The sequence below is a fragment of the Schistocerca americana genome, chromosome 3 (genome assembly GCF_021461395.2).
Source record: "Schistocerca americana isolate TAMUIC-IGC-003095 chromosome 3, iqSchAmer2.1, whole genome shotgun sequence".
Taxonomy (NCBI): domain Eukaryota; kingdom Metazoa; phylum Arthropoda; class Insecta; order Orthoptera; family Acrididae; genus Schistocerca; species Schistocerca americana.
Genome location: NC_060121.1, coordinates 689,049,966 through 689,071,207, shown reverse-complemented (window position 1 = coordinate 689,071,207; position 21,242 = coordinate 689,049,966). Strand labels below are relative to the sequence as shown.

General features: G+C 42.5%; 1 protein-coding gene across 1 annotated transcript in view; it reads left to right on the top strand.

The window, feature by feature from the left end:
• The window catches only part of LOC124606315 (juvenile hormone esterase-like), a 129,399-nt gene that overhangs the window by 26,490 nt on the left and 81,667 nt on the right, over window positions 1–21,242 (top strand). The window contains exons 2-3 of the mRNA XM_047138298.1: window positions 4,119–4,250; window positions 5,721–5,865. Of these exons, the coding sequence (XP_046994254.1) occupies window positions 4,119–4,250; window positions 5,721–5,865 (277 nt within the window). The remainder of the gene's footprint in view (window positions 1–4,118; window positions 4,251–5,720; window positions 5,866–21,242) is intronic.

The following is a 21,242-nucleotide window of genomic DNA, read 5'->3' as shown; positions in this document are numbered from 1 at the left end:
GGTATTGTGATAATGAACAACTCAGTACGCAGTTCAGTTGAAGAGGAATGGACGTCTCTAAAGAGGTCAGTCACAGAAGTTGGAACGAAAAATATAAGTACAAGGAAGGTAACTTACGAGGAATCCATGGGTAACAAAGCAAATACTCCACCTGATCGACGAAAGAAGGAAGTACAAAAATGCTGAGGGAAATTTAGGAATACAGAGATACAAGTCACTTGGGAATGAAATAAATACGAAATGCCGGGAAGCTAAGGTGAAATGACTGCATGAAAAATGCGAAGAAATCGGAAAAGAAATGATCGTAGGAACGACTGACTCAGCATATAGGAAGCCAAGACAACCTGCGGTTAAAGCAAGAGCGGTAATATTGCTACGGGAATTCCTTTGTTAAATGCAGAGGACAGACCGGATAGGTGAAAGAGTTTGCTGAAGGTCTGTATGAGAGGAAGGGATTGTCGGTTGAGGAATGGACGGAAGGGATTGTCGGTTGAGGTACGGACGACTTAAGGTCAGATAAAGCGGGAGGGATAGATAACATCCCTTCAAAATATCTGAAATCAATCGGGGAAGTAACGATAATACGACTATTCGTGTTGGTGTGTGGAATGTATGAGACTGTGGAATGTATGAGTATCGGAAAAACATCATCAACACAATTCCGAAGATAGCAAGTGCCGGTAAGTATGAGAATTAGACAAGAATAACATACAGAAGAATGGCAAAGAAGACTGAGGATCTGTTAGACGACGATCAGTTAGGCTTTAGGAAAGATAAAGGCACCAGGGAGGCAATTCTGACGTCGCGGTTGATAATATATGCAAGATTGAAGAAAATTTAACATATGTTCCTGGGATTCACCTATCTGGAAAAATAGTTCGACACCGCCAAACGGTGCAATATATTTGAAATTCTAAGAAAAGTTGGGGGTAAGCTGTAGGGAAGAATCAAGAGGAAGCAATAAGAGTGGTACACCAAGAACGAAGTTCTCGAATTAGAATGGGTATAAGAGAGAGATGTGGTCTTTCGCTCCTGCTGTTCAATCTACACACCGAAGAAGCAATGACGGAAATAAAAGATGGATTCAAGTACAAGATTTAAAAATTTAAATTGAAAGGATATCAATGATAAGATACGCTGATGACACTGCTATGCTCAATGAAACTAAAGAAGTATTACAGGATCTATTGAATGGAATGAACAGTCTAATAGGAACAGAATATGGACTGCGAGTAAATCAAGAAAGACGAAAGTAATGAGAAGTAGCAAAAATGAGAATAGCAACAAACTAAACATCAGAACTGGGATCACGAAATAGACGATGTCAAGGACTTTTGCTACCTAGGCAGCAAAGTAACCCATATCGGACGAAACAAGGACGACATAAAAAGCAGACTAGCACTAACAAAAAGGGCATTCCTGATCAAGAAAATTCTAGTAGCATCAAATATAGACCTCAATTTTTGAGGAAGAAATTTCTGGGAATGAACGTTTAGAGCACAGCATTGTACGGTAGTGAAACATGGACTATGGGAAACCGGAACAGAAGAGAACTGAAGTATTTGAGATTGGTACTACAGAAGAATGTTGAAAATTAGGTATATTGTTAACGTATGTAATGAGGAGGTTCTCCGCAGAATCGGCGAGGAAAGGAATATATGGAGAACACTGGCAAGAAGAAGGGACAGATTCATAGGACACCTGTTAAGACCAGCGAACAACGTCCATGGCACTGGAGGGAGCAGAAGAGGTTGAAAACTATGTAAGTAGACGTACAGCAAATGAATGAGGACGTACGTTTCAACTGCCATTCTGAGATGAAAAGTTTACCACAGGTGAGGAATTCGTGGCGGGACACGTTAAACCAGTCAGAAGACTGATGACACAAAAAATACAGTAACTTTACTTTTTTTTAATTCATTGTTCTATTAATTGCATTCTGTCACAACAGCGTCAATTTAATTTCATTTTACTTGCTACAAACAGGTACTGCATTTGAAGTGCCCATTTGTATATACTGCAGACACGAACCCCGTCACTTCAGTTTGAAGTTTATGCCGCAGCAGCTGATCGGTATGATCTCCCTCGCCCGTGTGTTGTCACTGCTGGAAGATAAACAGTCTCACATTCCCTATCCCCGCAGTTTCAGCACTACTTACCATTCTGAAACGGCAGAATCTTCCAACGGCGATTAAAGTGTAGCATATCATAAAATATTACTGTCTCTGTAAGCATTTTTATTTGTTACTAACTTATTATTATTACAAGATTAATCAATACAAAGATTACTTAATAACAACATCTTATTGTATTCCTGTTATCCTCCGTCAAGTCTCTTTATCCAGCGCATCTTACTTGTTGATGCTGAGATGTCCATACTCCTTTTATGTGGTCTGTCCAAGAACGTCGTGGTCTTCCGCCCTTCCTACTGCCGTGTGGTTTCCATTCATAAACCTTCTTTGGCCGCCGATGATCTGGCATTCTCATCGCATGTACGTACCATTTTAATGATTTTATTTCAATTCTATCTATCACTGTATCATTTGCCTTCATTCTAGCCCTTACTTCATCTTTTTTTTTTATTCTTGATATTCTGGCACTCCTACGCAAATAATCCATTTCCACAGCTAGAAGTCTTCTTTTGAGATCCACATTTAAGATCCACAGTTCTCATCCATAGCATAGCACTGATTCAACCATATCTGACCTACTCTTTTCTTACTGCTGTTGGAAATATTCTTACCCCACCAAAAATAATTCATACACCCTAATACTTTTCTGCTTTTCTGTATTCTATATTTTACTTCTATATGGCCAAAACCATTTTTAACAATATGTGTCCAAGATAGTTAAATTTCTCTTCCTGTCTCATAACGGCTTTGTTATTGATATGTACTTCAAATTTAGCATCACTATTCACCACCAGGTGCTCTGTTTTTGTTAGACTCATTTGTAGTCCCCATCTGTTGTAGTCCTGATATTATCGTCGTATGATGAACTAAAGGTCATAATCGTATTATAATAGCTTGATCGTCAGTGAAAGTTAATGAAAATACCTCTACATCGTTGGCAGTGATTCCCATTCCTCTGCAGCTGTTCTTCCAATTTCGGAAAGCAACTCCTACATATAAACTGAAGAAGATGGGTGACATACTGCAACCTTTTCGCCAACCTTTAGTGACATTTAATAGGTTCTGATAACTTTGAACCTCGTTTAATCTGTAGCACATTATCACTGTACATTTCAATAGTATTTTATAAGAGGTGATCATCCATACCAATATCTTTCATAGCTTCCCACAGCTTAGATCTAGGGACTGTATCGTAAGCTTTTGCTAAATCTACGAAGTAAATGGTAACTCCTTTCCTAATGCTATAAACTTCTCCATTATTTGTTGTAAAATAAATAGCTTACCTGTACATGATCTGTTCTGCCTAAACCCGCTGTGGTCTTCCCCAATATGGTGGACAACATATTGTCTTATTTTTTCAAACATTATCTTGCCAAACAAGTGGCTCATTGTACAGTTGACACTAATGCCTCTGTAGTGGTTTGTGTCTTTTCTATTCCCTTTCTTGAAAATAGAAACCATATATGACTTTTTCCATTATGAGGGAATTTCTAGCCTCTTACAACAGTTGTTCACCAGGCAGGTTATTTTTTTCTTCAGACATCTTCCTTCAGCCTTCAATAATTCAACAGCAATGTTTCCTGGACCAGGTGACCAGCTATTCTTCATTTTAATTAATGCGCAGTTCACTTCCTCTATTGTAATGTTTATATTTTGATCAGTTACTTCCGTCCTCTCTTTATTCCTTTGGGTGTAATGTGGCCTACCGTCAATTAAAAGGTCTGCATAATGCTTTTTCCATTCCTTTAAGGGAATTAGGTTGTCTACTACCATGTTTACTTGTGTTTCTTCATACTGGTAACTGTCCTCCACACTTTGTTATTTCTGGTTCACTTTTCTTCCAGCACAGCCTACGAGATACAATGTTGCCTTGACTATTTGAATAGAAAAATCAGTTACAGCTGATCCTTTTCATACATGAATTTTGTAAGGGAAATCGGGCCAAGTAATGTAGTTCTGTAATTTAGTTATTTATTTTTGTTACAGAGCCCTCAGCCTCCAGACCCTTGGGTGGATATCCGTGATGCCACAGCTCCAGGGCCTGTATGTCCACAGAATAACCAGTTGGGACCTAACCAAAGGGAAGACTGCCTGTACCTGAACATCTTCACTCCAGAGGTACGTTTACTCTATCCTGTGCGCTAATGCAATGTAATGTAAATGGAATATCTGTCTGTGCGTCGTGTTGTAATAGTTAACTGGAAATGTTATACAGGATGTTAAATAAAAGAGATGGTAGTATGGGCGAAAACAAAAAGAAAATGTCCAGTAAACATGGACTCTAAAACGTATACCTTAAGAGCTATGAGCACATTTTTTATCTTTGCTTCTGAAGAACACATCTCTTCTACTGCAAGCTTCTTTCTATTACAAATTACCTACAGAAAGCAGAAAACAAATGAAGACAAATGCCTCTTATTATTTATTTGGCCTCCGGCAGCTAACGACCATTTAGCCAGCTAAAAGATAAATAAGAGACATTTAGTACAAACCCTAAATGTATGACGTAACAGTAATACAAATAAGAGCTACGTTAATAATTAACAATGTTGCAGTGACGCAAATATTATTTAAGATAATTAATGACATATCAGTAATATAAATAGAGCTAGGTTAACAATTAACAATGTTGTAGTGAAACAAATATGATTTAAGATACACGTATCTATTTAACAAAGTAGTTGAACATGTAGTATATCGGTTATATACGAAAAAATAGGATCACTAGAAATACAATTATTCATGTGTTAAAATGAAATAATGATGCATATAAAATATATACTGCTGTATTAATAATTCTCTCCATCTACCTGATCTCCCTCCCTCTCTTCCACCCCTTTCCCTCCTATCACTCTTCCTATAAGCCTGTTTCCCTCCCCCCTCTCTCTCTCTCTCTCTCTCTCTCTCTCTCTCTCTCTCCCTCTCTCTCTCTCTCTCTCTCTCTCACTCACACACACACACACACACACACACACACACACACACACACGCGCGCGCGCGCGCGCGCGCGCGCTCGCGCACATGCGCACAGACACAGCCCACAATTAATGTGTACAATTCCCGATAAGCCCGTTTTGTGCCGATGTCCTGGGTTAAATTCCAAATCTCTTACCAGCGCGTGGTTGACTGATGGCAGAACGCATGGCACCACCGATGGTGATCTTCCATTGGATGCATCGGATGCAAACATTTATGTTGACACTCAACTTGCTATCCAAAAGAAGTAGACTACCCTGTGTCATCGAGTTCTATCCTCTGCATTCAGTTCACGCATTACAACACCTTACTATACATACTGTCATCACAATGTCCTACATGATGTGGATACACGTCTGGGTTTTTACACCATGTTGAAAGAAAATAACCAGAGAAATCCATCATCACAACCCTGCCCAGGAAGGCAGCCCAAAATCTAGTCAATTTGGATATGGATCTAATTTATTAAATAAAATAGAGATTTGCTTTTTATAAATATACAAATTTGAACAAATGTATGTGAGAATAAGTGAAACATTTACTGAAGACATTTAGCACTAACGAAGTGTCCTGCAATGTCTGTAACAGTTATAGCTGCTTACTGATTTTCAGCTGAAACCTGCGGAGCTGTTCCCAGTGATGTTTTGGATTCATGGTGGTGGCTGGGTTTCAGGAACTGGTGTAGGGTATAAAGCAGGCTATCTCATCGACAGCAATGTGGTGCTCGTCACCATAAACTATCGCCTCGGGCCTCTAGGTAAGTAAACTGAATCTGCAGTGATGTAAAGCCTCAGTAACTAGGGAAACTGGAGGTTTCAAACGCAAAAGTGGTTGCCTACTCTATCGGCAACACTCCATGATGGTAAAACAACTATCCCCTGGTAATTTACATATTTCACTCGATACCATAACAGATTAACAATGGCCTATTACTTGTTACTATCCTCGTCCTCCAATTTTTTTTTTGCTTCTTCGGCTGACGGCCTTTACAAACTCTTTAAACAGAAGAAGTTTCGAGTTAAGCCTTTACCCTTCTACTATGTCGCGTCCAGAAAAGAAGGACTGAAGGCTCTTTGAACCAATTGTTACCCATCTGTTTTTTCCATTTCTAGTTTTCTATTTTCACTGACGTTAAACGTGATAATCAGAGCTGATTTTATGCAGAACCGCACTGTAAATCAGAAATTAACTAGGAAGAAGAAACTGATCTCTGTTAGCATAAAATACTTATAACTGTGGACAGTGAAACGAAATAAGGCATTCAACAACATAACTACGAATGCTGCGGAGCACCAGTATATGTACATTGTAATATTCTACGAACACAAAAGCTGGCGCATGCTGATGCTGATTCGCTGCAGACGATTAAAATCCAAAGTTTCAATAGAAATTAAGTGGACATCATTTCACAATCGCTGGCATCTAGGGCTTGTGCAGCCTGTGGTGCTATTGCGTGCACGTAATTTTCTTTACGGACCCGTCCATGGTGTCGAAACACAAAATGAAGACAAGAAAATAGAGTGACATTTTAATAGCTTCGGTAAACAATGAATGAGACAGCAGTTTTCTGAGGCAAAATCACATTAAAGTTCAAAAACTGTAAACACATGTTTTGTCTTTGGCTTCTTTTTTCAAACATTAAAAACCCCAATGTAGAATCATATCCGTAAAAGTACACTAAGCAATGATTTCTATGAGAGTACGTTGAGAAAATATTACCGTGACACATGCACATACACAGACATACAGAAAACACAGCAAACGCACTGCAAATGTGAAATATGTGGGTAGAGGAGACTAGATGCAATCGAGTACTGTGCTATACTATACCTCCAGATCAGAAAAAAATAGTGCATTTGCGCTAAGTGTTGCTAGCTCGTAATACAATTACAAGTAATTTTAGAACGCGGGACGAGTCGTCACCTCATTGTCGCACGGATAGAAGTGACGTAAAATCGATAAAGTTATGAAAAAGATGGAAAATACGTATAAATTGAGAGAAAATACACCGAAATGCGGGGAAGCTGAGGATGTACTTGCCTGTTTTCTCGTTGGTGCGGAAGAATTCTTGTACTTGTGAACGAGTATGCGACAGCAAGAGGAACAAGAGAAAACGTTGATGTGGAAGCATCGTAAACCAGGGAAAACTTTAATTTTTTCGTCGAGGCACCATTCTACCGTATGTCTACTGAGGTAATAGTGATACACATGAGTTGACTGCTGTCTTTGATGCTTTCCAGGAAAAACAGAGAAACATCTGCCTCTAAACTAACTTGAATATGCGCTAAAGGCTGACAGAGAGTGGATGGAGTGGTCATTTGAGATGGAGTTGTGACGAGGTACGATTTAATGGTAGACTGATGATGCGTTCTAGAGAGAAAGAGAGAGAGGGAGATGTTGCTGCAGGTCATTTGACACTTTTTTCCCAATATTCTGTCAGGATGCAACAGTTGTGTTCGACTCGTGTAAAACCGCGTGTTCTGTGTGGGTCTTAGAGCAGTGGATTCATCGTTAACAGCAAACTTCTCGGTCATCAGAGGACTTCCATCTCATGTGTGATGAAGCGTGACACATTCCTCTAAACTAACGAAGATTTATGTGATGTACTCCATTCCCCTGTCGCATCTTGGGTATAAAATCGAGACTTCAGTTTCGTAACTAAGATGATTCTAAGTTAGCGATAGATGTTTGTGAGGCACTGCAGTCCCCGTGTATACATTTGCTCGACAGATGTCCTGTTTACTGTGTTAGTGTCGGAATAACGTGTAATTTCACATGTCAAACTCCGCTGCTATGCCTTTATCTGTGTCTTTGTAAGAGGTAGTCTCCATTACTAACGATCATTTTATATAGGACTGATGTGGGCATAGCATAATTTCTGAACCTTGATCGGGTGTGAACAGTGGGCGCTACACATCTCTGGAAAGCTATATTGTGCACGTATCACACAGAATCGATATTTTTAAGGAAGTAGTTTTTTTTTCATTTTAGGGCTTGTTATCATAGTTTATAGCAGAGAAATCTGCAAGAAGGATGTATGTCATGCGCTGGAAATATACTTCTTACATTGGAATATTAACAGCGTTACAATCCATACGACTAATATGTCGGAAACTGGAGCGATCTAACATTATAGCCTGTTTCAAGAGCGGAACCTTGTAGCCTTAGGAGTGCGTGTGTTTATGTTCTCTCTTACCAATACCTTCCAGGTACTGATCCCAGACTCTAGAACAATACGTTAGAGTTGATAGCATGGTTGATTTACATAAAAATACTTCAAAGTCCAACATGCACAAAAACCAGCCATTTATTGTTGTTTTTAACCGTCTGCTATTACATCACAAAACTTTCACATCTGTTACTATACATCGATAAGGGGTGCTAATCTCCTCGACATGGGTGGATCTGGAGAAAGCTTGTGTAATTGGAAGGGTGAGGACTCAGCTAACTCCATTCATTCAGGAGACGTTGAATGTAGTGGTCTACTTCTGGTTAGCTGCAGATTAAATCGGTAACAGTGCTGCAGGCCGGGCTGGTCAAAGACAATGCGACGGGTTCTTTCATTCTCTAATTTTATCCCATGACTGCGAGAATGCTCTGTGACTCGCAGGCGCATAGAAATAGATCGTACATTATGCACTATGCTCGAGGTGCTAGAAAGCACTGCCTAGTATACTTTGATGATGTATGTGTTCGAGAATTAACAATGAATGGATGTACTGCACAGTCATCTATCTACATTCGCAATGATACCCGCAAAGTAGGGAAGGGGTGGTTTAGCGATGATACGGAATTTGGGAAACATGCTGTCGCATCGTTGGTCGGTGTTAAAATTACTGTAAAATTGCTAAAATTGTTCGCACTATCAACTGTGATGCTTATTATTTCAGTACATCGACGGTGTCTTTTCCATCCCATCTGTCCACTGGTACCCTGTTGGTTACCACATAATGATTGACTGACATCGCTTGTTTGAAATGGAAAAAGAATTTTAGTGGAGGGGTAACACCTTCTGGGGATGACTAGCACCGAAACAGTGATCATGTACTTGACTGCAGTATGAGGACTCAGTAGAAATGGAATGCAGAGCCATCAGCTATTTCGTCACTGTGAGAGATGAATTTAAATGTAGAGGTCGTCAATCACCTTCGGGCAGCAGTTTGGATACTGTCCACAACGCCACCTAACTTTTCCAGTTTCCTAATGTTGTAACTGTCTTTTATTTAAAACCGTCCATTGTGTAAGGTGTGTTATGGTAGCAGCAGTAACATGACTTATACCGTGCAACGTCTAGTTTTTGTGTGAAGCAATGGATCAGAAGGTGTTAATGTCAGTTTAGAACCTGACACAGACTTCGAAGTCGTGTTGGAAAAAATAAAATGTATGGCAGTGTAGATAGCGTCTTACAGCAGAAAAAAAAAAATTTTTTCAAACAACGACACAGGGCCACAGGGAGGGTCTCTTGCGGCTTACAGTATAGTTCATGGGATAAGGTCATCCTCCTACAATACAGGCGATGCAACTTTACACTGGTCCAAGTACTGGATTAATACCTGTTTATTTAATAGGATTGTCACATGTGCTCGATGTCTGCAGATGGTATTTGTTTTCGATATATGAGAGGAAAGATGTGCTAAAAATCTTATCGAGTCCTTTATTGGATAAAGTTAGTGGAGCTTTTATGGTTCGTAATTTTTCTCTCTTGGATGGTACGGAATAACGATGTTAGCATGTTGGGGTGATAGACTTGAGTGGGCCCTGAGGGATGCAGATCTGCTTTGGACTGCAGTACCTGTATGTAGTTTGGGGACACACCACAATGCAGTAGCAAAATCCTCGTCCTTCTCCCAGTTCCCGTACTGTCTTTTGTACTACCTTGTGCTGCAGGTGCAGACTTTGTTTGGCACTGACCTTACACATCGTACAATGTTGGCGGAGCTATGACAACATCGAATGGTCAATACACAGTCCTGTCACAGTAATTCAGCATAGCCTGTTTCTACATGGGCTGCAGAAGGTGGTAGATACATCTCTCTCCGGCTTCTGCTGAGTTCCGACTTAAATTGGAACGATCACATGCGCAAAGCTGCATAAATGGCGGCAGTTGCAAGTGGCATAGGGACTATCTAAAATTTTACTGTAGCTGATAGGTTACAAAAAGGTGACTCGTTTAGAGGTATGAGAGTGCCAGATATATGAATCACTAGTGGCTGTAATCATTAAAGGTCTTCTCCATAGGATCCAGTGCAGGTGTGTGGAATGGAAAGACTTGACTCCAAATCCCAGACAGAATTTCCACTGGAGAGCGTAACACTAGAGATCTGATAAGCTAGTGCACGTTTCTTACAGCCTCAATGAGCACACCATCCACTGGTTGTGATCCTTTTCATCGAACCTTCACCTGTAATCCAGTGGATATATCACAGAACCTCTGACAGGGCATCGAGACAAAATGTGTTACAAATCCTGGAGAAATGTCAAGCGGAGGCACGAGGGAGCTGCAAATACTGGTATCATACCACGTTCCTTAACTGAATCACTTTCTAAATTAGGTGATTTTATCACGAGGCTGCACGGTCGGCAATGTGTAACCGCACTGTTGGTCTGATAATATACACTCCAGCGATCACAGTTTATATTCATTGTCGCAGTATTTGTCTGGAAAAACCACATCATTTGGAGGTAATGCCATACCTCGATTTATAAAGCCAATATGGCTTTTAACAAGGATTCTTTTGTGTACCTATAGAACCAAGACCTCTTGTGACAGTAACATTCAGTAGTTGTTGCAATCGTGTTTGCCGACCGGGATGGCCGAGCGGTTCTAGGCGCTACAGTCTGGAACCGCGAGACCGCTATGGTCGCAGGTTCGAATCCTGCCTCGGGCATGGATGTGTGTGATGTCCTTAGGTTAGTTAGGTTTAAGTAGTTCTAAGTTCTAGGGGACTGATGACCTTAGAAGCTAAGTCCCATAGTGCTCAGAGCCATTTTACAATCGTGTTTTTTAACATCAGGCGGTTTATAAGACGATTATGCCTCTCTTTGTAAGATGCAGTGGTACCACTCCCAGGAAAAGTTATGAGACACGTCCACCCATCGCCGATTTTCGGTCAATATAATTTCGTAACGCTGGCAATCAGTTATTGGCGACGTATTATACTCAGTAGTAGGGGGTGCGTGCTAGGTTCACCTTGAGCATCAAGCTTATAAAGAGTGTGTGTGTGTGTGTGTGTGTGTATGTGTGTGTGTGTGTGTGTGTGTTCCGTCATATGCAAAGGAAATGACTATGTCCAGTCGTAAGGAAGGTATGGATTTGACGTGGAATACTGTAATAGCAAAGGGGAAACTATGTCAAGTCATAAGAATGGTACAGATATTTCTATTTCCAGAGTCACTGCCGTCAGCAGGGCGCATTTCCGATACTTCGCTCTTTGTTGAATGTCGTCTAATTGAGTCTGCAATCTTAATAATTAATTGTAGTATAGCGATCAAATATGTATGTGGCCACTTTCCTAGGACGATTCTGTCTATGGGCGCATCCTGCCTTAATAACGAGCATCAAAACGGATACAGGGATTAGTGAACACAGGGTTGTAGCGAAATTGAATATTATAACCCCCAAATCCTCCAAAAACAAACGAAAAATATACCTGTTCAAAAAAGGAGATAAAAATTCACTTGACGCCTTCCTGAGAGGCAATCTCCACTCATTCCAAATTAATGATATAAGTGTAGATCAGATTTGACTTGAATTCAGAGAAACAGTATCGGCAGCAATTGGGAAATTTATACCAAATAAATTAACAAACGACGGAGTTAATCCTCCTTGATACACAAAACGAGTCTGAACACTGTTGCAGAAACAACGAAACAAACATGCCAAATTTAAACAGAAGCATAATCCCCAAGATTGACGATATTTTACAGAAGCTCGAAATTTAGCGCGAACTTCATTGCGAGATGTTTATAACAGTTTCCACACCAAAACTTCCTCTCGAAAGCTGGCAGAAAATCCAAAGAGATTCTGTTCGTATGTGAAGTATGTTAGTGACAAGAAACAATTAATCCCTTCTTTGCACAATAGCAGTGGAATCTAAGACAGTGCTGCCAAAGCAGAGTTACTAAACACAGCCTTCTGAAATGCCTTCACAAAATAAGACGAAGGAAATATTTACGAATTCGAATCAAGAACAGTTGCCAACATGAGTAACGTGAAAGTAAATATCCTATGAGTAGTGAAGCAACTTGCTTTTATAAAGCAAGTCTTCTGGTCCAGACTGTATGCCAGTTAGGTTCCTTTAACAGTACCGGGGTATGCTGATGCATTTGTTCCTTACTTGAGAATCATATAGAACCGTCCGCTCGACGGAAGATCCGTACCCAAAGACTGGAAAGTTGCACAGGCCACACCAATATTCAAGAAAGGCAGTAGGAGTAATCCACTTAATTAAAGGCCCATATCATTATCATCGATATGCAGCAGGATTCTGGAACATATATTGTGTTCGAACATTATGAATTACCTCGAAGAGAACAGTCTATTGACACACAGTCAACATGGGTTTAGAAAACACCGTTCTTGTGAAACACAACTAGCTCTTTATTCGCATCAAGTGTTGAGTGCTATTGAAAAGGGATTTCAGGTCGATTCCGTATTTCTGGATTTCCGGAAGGCTTTCGACACTGTACAACACAAGCAGCTTGTAGTGAAATTGCGTGCTTATGGAATATTGTTTCAGTCATGTGACTAAATTAGTGACTTCCTGTCAGAGAGGTCACATTTCGTAGTTTTCACGGAAAGTCATCTAGTAACACACAAGTGATTTCTCGCGTTCCCCAAGGTTCTGAGCAGCCGTCTTTGGTTGTTTGCAGATGCTGCTGTCGTTTATCGACTAATAAAGTCATCAGAAGATCAAAACAAACTGCAGAACGATTTAGAAAAGATATCTGATTCGTGCGAAAATTGGCAGTTGACCCTAAATAACAGTCAAATATAAAGGCCGTAAATTCAGCTACATACCCAGGAATTACAATTACAAACAACTTAAACTGGAAGGAACACATAGCAAATATTGTGGGGAAGGCTAACCAAAGACTGCGTTTTATTGGCAAGACACTTAGAAAATGTAACAGATCTACTAAGGAGACTGCCTACACTATGCTTGTCCGTCCGATTTAGATTGCTGCTGTACGATGTGGGATCCTTACCAGGCAGGACTGATGGAGTACATAGAAAAAGTTCAAAGAAGGGCAGCACGTTTTGTATTAATGCGAAATATGGGAGAGATTGTCGCAGAAATGATACAGGATTTGGGCTGGACATCATTAAGAGAAAGGCGGTTTTCGATGCGAGGGAATCTTCTCACGAAAATCACTAACTACCTCCTCTGATTTCGAATATATTTTGTTGACACTAACTTACATACGGAGAAACGATCACCATGATAAAATAAAGGAAATCAGAGCTCTTACGGAAGGCTATAGGGTTCGTTCTTTCCGCGCGCTATACGAGACTGGAATAATAGAGAATTGTGAAGGTGCTTCGATGAACCCTGTGTCAGGCACTTAAATGTGATTTGCAGAGTATCCATGTAGATGTAGATGTAGATGCATGGCGGAGACCTGCGGCTGGAATGATTCACGTTTCCCGCTTACAGCAGGAGCCGTCCGAAAGGAGAGGCCTGTTGGGATGCAGGAATGTAGCTGACTTAACCGTGTCGTCCTCTAGACGGTCGAATAGCGAACTAATACTTAGTATGTGTAGGATAGCTTTCATCAGCGCGTGCAAATTTGAGAAGATTCAATGCGGACGTATGTTTCTACAGGACCATTGTACCCTCCCATATAAATTGTCTGGTTGACTGCTTCTGCACATTTCGCGGATTTATTTAGTTGAGGGAATATCGATTGTGGTGTGCGCATCTAGCAGGTGAAAGACGGGTGGAAGACAAGTTCGCTGGTTCTCTAAACATCAAAGCGGGCCGGTGTGGCCGAGCGGTTCTATGCGCTTCAGTCTGGAATCGCTCGACCGCTACGGTTGCTGGTTCGAATCCTGCCTCGGGCATGAATGTGTGTGATGTTCTTAGGTTAGTTAGGTTCAAGTAGTTCTAAGTTCTAGGGGATTAATGACCTCAGATGTTAAGTCTCTTAGTGCTCAGAGCCATTTGAACCATTTTTAAACATCAGAAACACCTTTGTTCACTTTGTAAATTATAAGGATGATTTGGAATCTGTTACATCACCAACATCGGTATTCGCAAGTGGAAATATCAGTTTCCTCTATTTTTTCGAGGTTTCACTTAAAGATCTCCGCAGATGAGTTTCTAGTTACTCAGGTGTTCACAGCACGCTCCATCTCGCTAAATTCGAGGTTCTAGAGAAATAATTTCGAGTCTATATCTGTAGATCGAGAAAGTAATGATGTAAATAAAAGAAAGGTTCAGGAGTGGAATTAAAATTGAAGGTCAAAGAATATCAATGACACTATTCGCTGATGACATTGCTATCCTGATTGACAGAGAAGAAGAATTACATGATCTGCTGAATGGAATGAACAGTCTAATGAGTACGAGGTATGGATTGGGAGTACATCGAAGAAAGGCAAAGGTAATGAGAAGTAGTAGAAATGGGAACAGCGAGAAACTCAATATCAGGATCTATGGTCACAAAGTAGATGAAACATCCAGCAAATAATAGAGGACGTAGACTGCAAGTGCTACTCTGAGATGAAGAGGTTAGCACAGGAGAGGAATTCATGGCGGGCCGCATCAAACCAGTCAAAAGACTGATAACCCAAAAAAAGTCTTCTGAATTATACTGTGTGAGCGATACTGCTATGCAAGCGATATTGCTGTCTGCCTGATATCGAGAAGTACCACGTAAATGGTATAATATTCTGGTAAAACATGTGAAAATACATGTGTTCTTGTAGTCCTAGAGTCTGGAGATGTATGTAGAAAGGAAGCAAGCAGGTTGGGGCCAGAAACAGTTGCGCCTTTGTGGCGAGGGGAAAGATCCCAACTTTGTACAACAGTTTGGAGAGTGAATTCAGTCCTTTGAGGGACCTCTAGTCATGCATCGGAATTGGATGACTTGTGATCCTCGGCTGTGGTGAATGACTGTCCGACATCGCGGGAAATACCTAATGCTGCGAGGAGTATATACGGTGCATGTGCTTATGCTGTCTCTCTTCGCGGAATATGTACGAGTGTCTGACGGTCGATAGCTATATGTATGGTGCAAAAGGAGCGATTTTGTATGGCGCAGGAAACGAATTACGTGTTTACTGCATCGATATGGTACGTAGAGATCAGTTTCACTCTGAAATATTCAAGCTTCCGTACTCAGTGTCTGAGCAATGTAATTGAGCAAGTGTCTTTCCGTATATGACGATCTATAGATCGTTTTTGCTGGTTGTAACTGTCAGTGCAGTATGGCGGTCTGTACAAAATAGTTTGCCACTGAAAGTCTCGTCTGCAGATGGAAAAAGGCGGGCAGTGCTTCCACACCGGCACCATCAGTAATTTGACGGGTGAATTCAGTAAGAGCCGATCAGAATGCTCCAGTCATTGGCAAGACATCCTTTGTGCTGGGACGTAGGAGCCTCTACATAGTGGTGAGAACGTTTGTGTTTCGCAGATGTCTGTTGAAGGCAGGACTTAACGATTTGCAGGAAGGGTAACACGTTATGGACGGGGTGCCACGTTAGGACCATCAGGAGGAATGCATTCGGCGTTGTTCTGGACTATTTTCGTAAACAGGTTCTGTTGGGACAAAAATTTCCATGGAGACAAGCTGAGACGTCACGAAAGCTCCTACAAAAGTGACTGTTAACTATTTCTATGGCACATCACGATTTCCAAGAGATAGACCTGTCTCTTATTTACATAGCCATGTGACGTCAGTATAACACTGAGAACCTTTTAGCTGCACCTGCGATAGTGAGTCACTACACGAGCATTTCACGGCGATGCGTCAGCCATGATGGACAGGTAAACACATGCATGGCTAGACGCATCTCACATGTCTTGTGGTGTTATGGTTCCAAATATGTTCCATTATACTGTTTAGTTGGTGGTCATAACTTTTTCACTTTATTTCAGAGACAGTCCAAAATAGACAAGAGGACAGGACAAATAAAATCTGCAATCGACAGGGAATATGGTTCAAATGGCTCTGAGCACTATGGGACTCAACTGCAGTGGTCATCAGTCCCCTAGAACTTAGAACAACTTAAACCTAACTAACCTAAGAGCATCACACACATCCATGCCCGAGGCAGGATTCGAACCTGCGACCGTAGCGGTCGCGCGGTTCCAGACTGTAGGGCCAAGAACCGCTCGGCCACCCCGGCCGGCCGATAGGGAATATCTCAAGGCTTCTAAAACACTGGGTGCCTATAATTAACCTGCAGAGATCCAGTATGACAGCGAAACTTGGTAGATATGCTAATGCGTTAAGGCAGAACTGATTTACACTGGAAAAAAAAGTTCCAATTTTGGTCACCAAGTGCACATTTGTAGCTGTAAATCATCTCGTTGAAGTCTCCTGTGCTCGACTTGTGCGAATTATGTACGTGACAGTTAAAATAAAATCAACATTGCGCTTTCGTCACTTACTTCAACTTATCTGCCCACACCCCGTTCCTAATCCATTATATGTGGAAACAATTCTATACGTCTTTCCTGCATTCACAGAGTCGGATTTGCGCATGGTGGCCAATACTGCAACTAATTTTTTTCCAGTGTAAATCGTCAAATGGCGTCTGGGTGCACAGGATAAATTACATGGAATGACTGAACCGCAGATCAGGTAAACATCATTCATCATTTTTAAAACATTTACTATGAAACATTAGAGTCCAAACATCCAATTATTTTTCACAATAGGAAAATTTTCTGTATATAACCATCGCCTATTGCAGCTTGATAAATTTAAAATAGATTGAATAAAAAAAATTCTTTTACAATTTGCACTCCTGGATATGGAAAAAAGAACACATTGACACCGGTGTGTCAGACCCACCATACTTGCTCCGGACACTGCGAGAGGGCTGTACAAGCAATGATCACACGCACGGCACAGCGGACACACCAGGAACCGCGGTGTTGGCCGTCGAATGGCGCTAGCTGCGCAACATTTGTGCACCGCCCCCGTCAGTGTCAGCCAGTTTGCCGTGGCATACGGAGCTCCATCGCAGTCTTTAACACTGGTAGCATGCCGCGACAGCGTGGACGTGAACCGTATGTGCAGTTGACGGACTTTGAGCGAGGGCGTATAGTGGGCATGCGGGAGGCCGGGTGGACGTACCGCCGAATTGCTCAACACGTGGGGCGTGAGGTCTCCACAGTACATCGATGTTGTCGCCAGTGGTCGGCGGAAGGTGCACGTGCCCGTCGACCTGGGACCGGACCGCAGCGACGCACGGATGCACGCCAAGACCGTAGGATCCTACGCAGTGCCGTAGGGGACCGCACCGCCACTTCCCAGCAAATTAGGGACACTGTTGCTCCTGGGGTATCGGCGAGGACCATTCGCAACCGTCTCCATGAAGCTGGGCTACGGTCCCGCACACCGTTAGGCCGTCTTCCGCTCACGCCCCAACATCGTGCAGCCCGCCTCCAGTGGTATCGCGACAGGCGTGAATGGAGGGACGAATGGAGACGTGTCGTCTTCAGCGATGAGAGTCGCTTCTGCCTTGGTGCCAATGATGGTCGTATGCGTGTTTGGCGCCGTGCAGGTGAGCGCCACAATCAGGACTGCATACGACCGAGGCACACAGGGCCAACACCCGGCATCATGGTGTGGGGAGAGATCTCCTACACTGGCCGTACACCACTGGTGATCGTCGAGGGGACACTGAATAGTGCACGGTACATCCAAACCGTCATCGAACCCATCGTTCTACCATTCCTAGACCGGCAAGGGAACTTGCTGTTCCAACAGGACAATGCACGTCCGCATGTATCCCGTGCCACCCAACGTGCTCTAGAAGGTGTAAGTCAACTACCCTGGACAGCAAGATCTCCGGATCTGTCCCCCATTGAGCATGTTTGGGACTGGATGAAGCGTCGTCTCACGCGGTCTGCACGTCCAACACGAACGCTGGTCCAACTGAGGCGCCAGGTGGAAATGGCATGGCAAGCCGTTCCACAGGACTACATCCCGCATCTCTACGATCGTCTCCATGGGAGAATAGCAGCCTGCATTGCTGCGAAAGGTGGATATACACTGTACTAGTGCCGACATTGTGCATGCTCTGTTGCCAGTGTCTATGTGCCTGTGGGTCTGTCAGTGTGATCATGTGATGTATCTGACCCCAGGAATGTGTCAATAAAGTTTCCCCTTCCTGGGACAATGAATTCACGGTGTTCTTATTTCAATTTCCAGGAGTGTAGAAACAAGCTCAGAGGGCACTTAAATAAAACTTGAACAAGAAATAACTGAATTTACTCTAACTTTGACTTTAAACGTTAAGAAAAAGGAGGAAAAAACCAATGAATGCAAACATGAGGCGTAATTATTCTGATGAAGAGAACTAGCTGGCCTTGTTGAATCTCATACGACAATTAAAATCTACAAAGAGGGTCCCAACTAATATGAAACCAAGAAAATTATGGGTAATAAGGACAATTACTTATAAATGCAGCCCACCATTAACATACTGTCTCTACATCTAAAAAAAGCGATAAATAGAGAGAGAGAAAAGAGCAACTTTCATTAAACAAAATTGGCCAGTGTCAGGTAGCAAAATCTTTAAAAAAATGTAGCAAATTAGGAAAGGGTAAATCACGGCTCTTCACAAACTTCAACCTGGGTAGCACCAGATAATAAAATTTAAGGAAATGTAACAACCTGGGCAACGGCCGTCTACGGTCATGAAAACATTAATGCAATAGAGTGAAACTCTTCAACTTACATTAATAAGGGAAATAGATCAAAAGTATTACAATTATTGCGACAGATGCCGGTGACAAGGTTATATAACTTTATTCTCTGCAGCTTGGGAAGTGCAGTAGACGGCAGGTTTGGCGAAGAAAACGTCGGAAGCCGATGCACGCAGGTGGCTGGTCCACAATCGAACTAAGGGGGCCAACAGGCTCGGTGCCCTCTGCGTTTGTCACAACAGCCGTGAGACTGGAACACACTGAGGGAACGTCTAAGTTGCGGCACCACGAGCTCCTTTCACAAAAAAAAAAAATTAAAAAAAAGTGTTCAAATGGCTCTGAGCACTATGGGACTTAATATCTATGGTCATCAGTCCCCTAGAACTTAGAACTACATAAACCTAATTAACCTAAGGACATCACACAACACCCAGTCATCACGAGGCAGAGAAAATCCCTGACCCCGCCGGGAATCGAACCTGGGAACCCGGGCGTGGGAAGCGAGAGCGCTACCCCTTTCACAATCTCCCGTAATCGGGTGTTGAGTCATGAAAGAATTCCCGAAGCAGGCACTACTTCCGGAAAGGTCGACAGTTCCCGAAGAAGGAGTTACTAATCATTTTTTACCCTGTCAGATTTACTGCTGAGCATACTGATCAACAACACAATTACTAGAACCACATCTCGGGCATTGCAGCCCTCTGATTGTGCCCGGCACCGGGCGGGAAGATACCGTGACAGTAAACAAACCCAAACATCGCCAATACAGCCTTGTGCTGACTTAGACCGTCTAACTTGCTTAAGCAGCTCCAAGCTTCACTTGGACGACGGACAACACGGTAATTCCATCATGCCAAGTCCATAGCACCTAACGAATGATAGTATCCAAAATACAAGACAATCCGTATGTTAGTTCATACAGGCTGAATCCTCAGGTGACAGGAAAATGACTTGAACGCACAAATGAAATTAATTTTGATGCTCGAGGAACACCCAGGGCCAAGATCACTTACAATAATGAGCACTCAGGACAATCGTTGGAGAACCACCGTGTCGACAGGCCTCGTACCAAATGCTAACGGCCAACGTGACCAAACCCGCCCCCTATACAGCGCACCACTCCCAGTGGACCAGAGCACGAGTTGATACCGCAAACCACACTGCCGCTGACCACAACCCCCCGGGCGCACGCGGTAGTACTGCTGCACCCCCGTCGTTGGAAAGCGCTCTCTGCAACGTGAAATTGTTAGTCCTCTGGTGCGCGCGGTCGGAGATCTGTAAGAAGGAAGACGCCGCGGCTCAAATCGCTTCCGCATTAACGCATTGGGATATCTACCAAGTTTCGCTGCCATGCGACAATTACAGCCAACACTGAACTTCTGAAAGTAGCTGCATTTCAATTAGAGCCAACCGGCACATTGCTAATGGCCACTCTTTGCGATGTGACAAACTTCAGTAAAACAATCTAGCTTTTGTCACACTCAACAGGGTATTTGACGGTCGACGTAAGCGATTCCATCCACTGCTGTCACTTGACAATGGAGACACGAATTAACTATCTTTTCTTGTTATCCATTAAAGAATGGCACCTACTTAGGTAACATGAAGGCCGCTGAAAAGCCATAGTATCAAATATACCCTATCGATGCTGCTGAAGAACATGATCTACATCCACATCCATACTCTGCAAGCCACCTGACGGTATGTGACGGAGGGTACCTTGAGTACCTCTATCGGTTCTCCCTTCTATTCCAGTCTCGTATTGTTCTTGGAAAGAAAGATTGTCGGTATGCCTCTGTGTGGGCTCTAACCTCTCTCGTTTTATCCTCGCGGTCTCTTCGCGAGATATACGTAGAAGGGAGCAATATACTGCTTGACTCTTCGGTGAACGTATGTTCTCGAAACTTCAACAAAAGCCCGTACCGAGCTACTGAGCGCCCCTCCTGCAGAGTCTCCCACTGGAGTGTATCTATCATCTGCGTAACGCTTTCGCGATTACTAAATGATTCTGTAACGAAGCGCGCTGCTCTCCGTTGGATCTTCTTTATCTCTTCTATCAACCCTATCTGGTACGGATCCCACACCGGTGAGTAGTATTCAAGCAGTGGGCGAACAAGTGTACTGTAACCTACTTCCTTTGTTTTCGGACTGCATTTCCTTAGGATTCTTCCAATGAATCTCAGTCTGGCATCTGCTTTACCGACGATTAATTTTATATGGTCATTCCATTTTAAATCACTCCTAATTA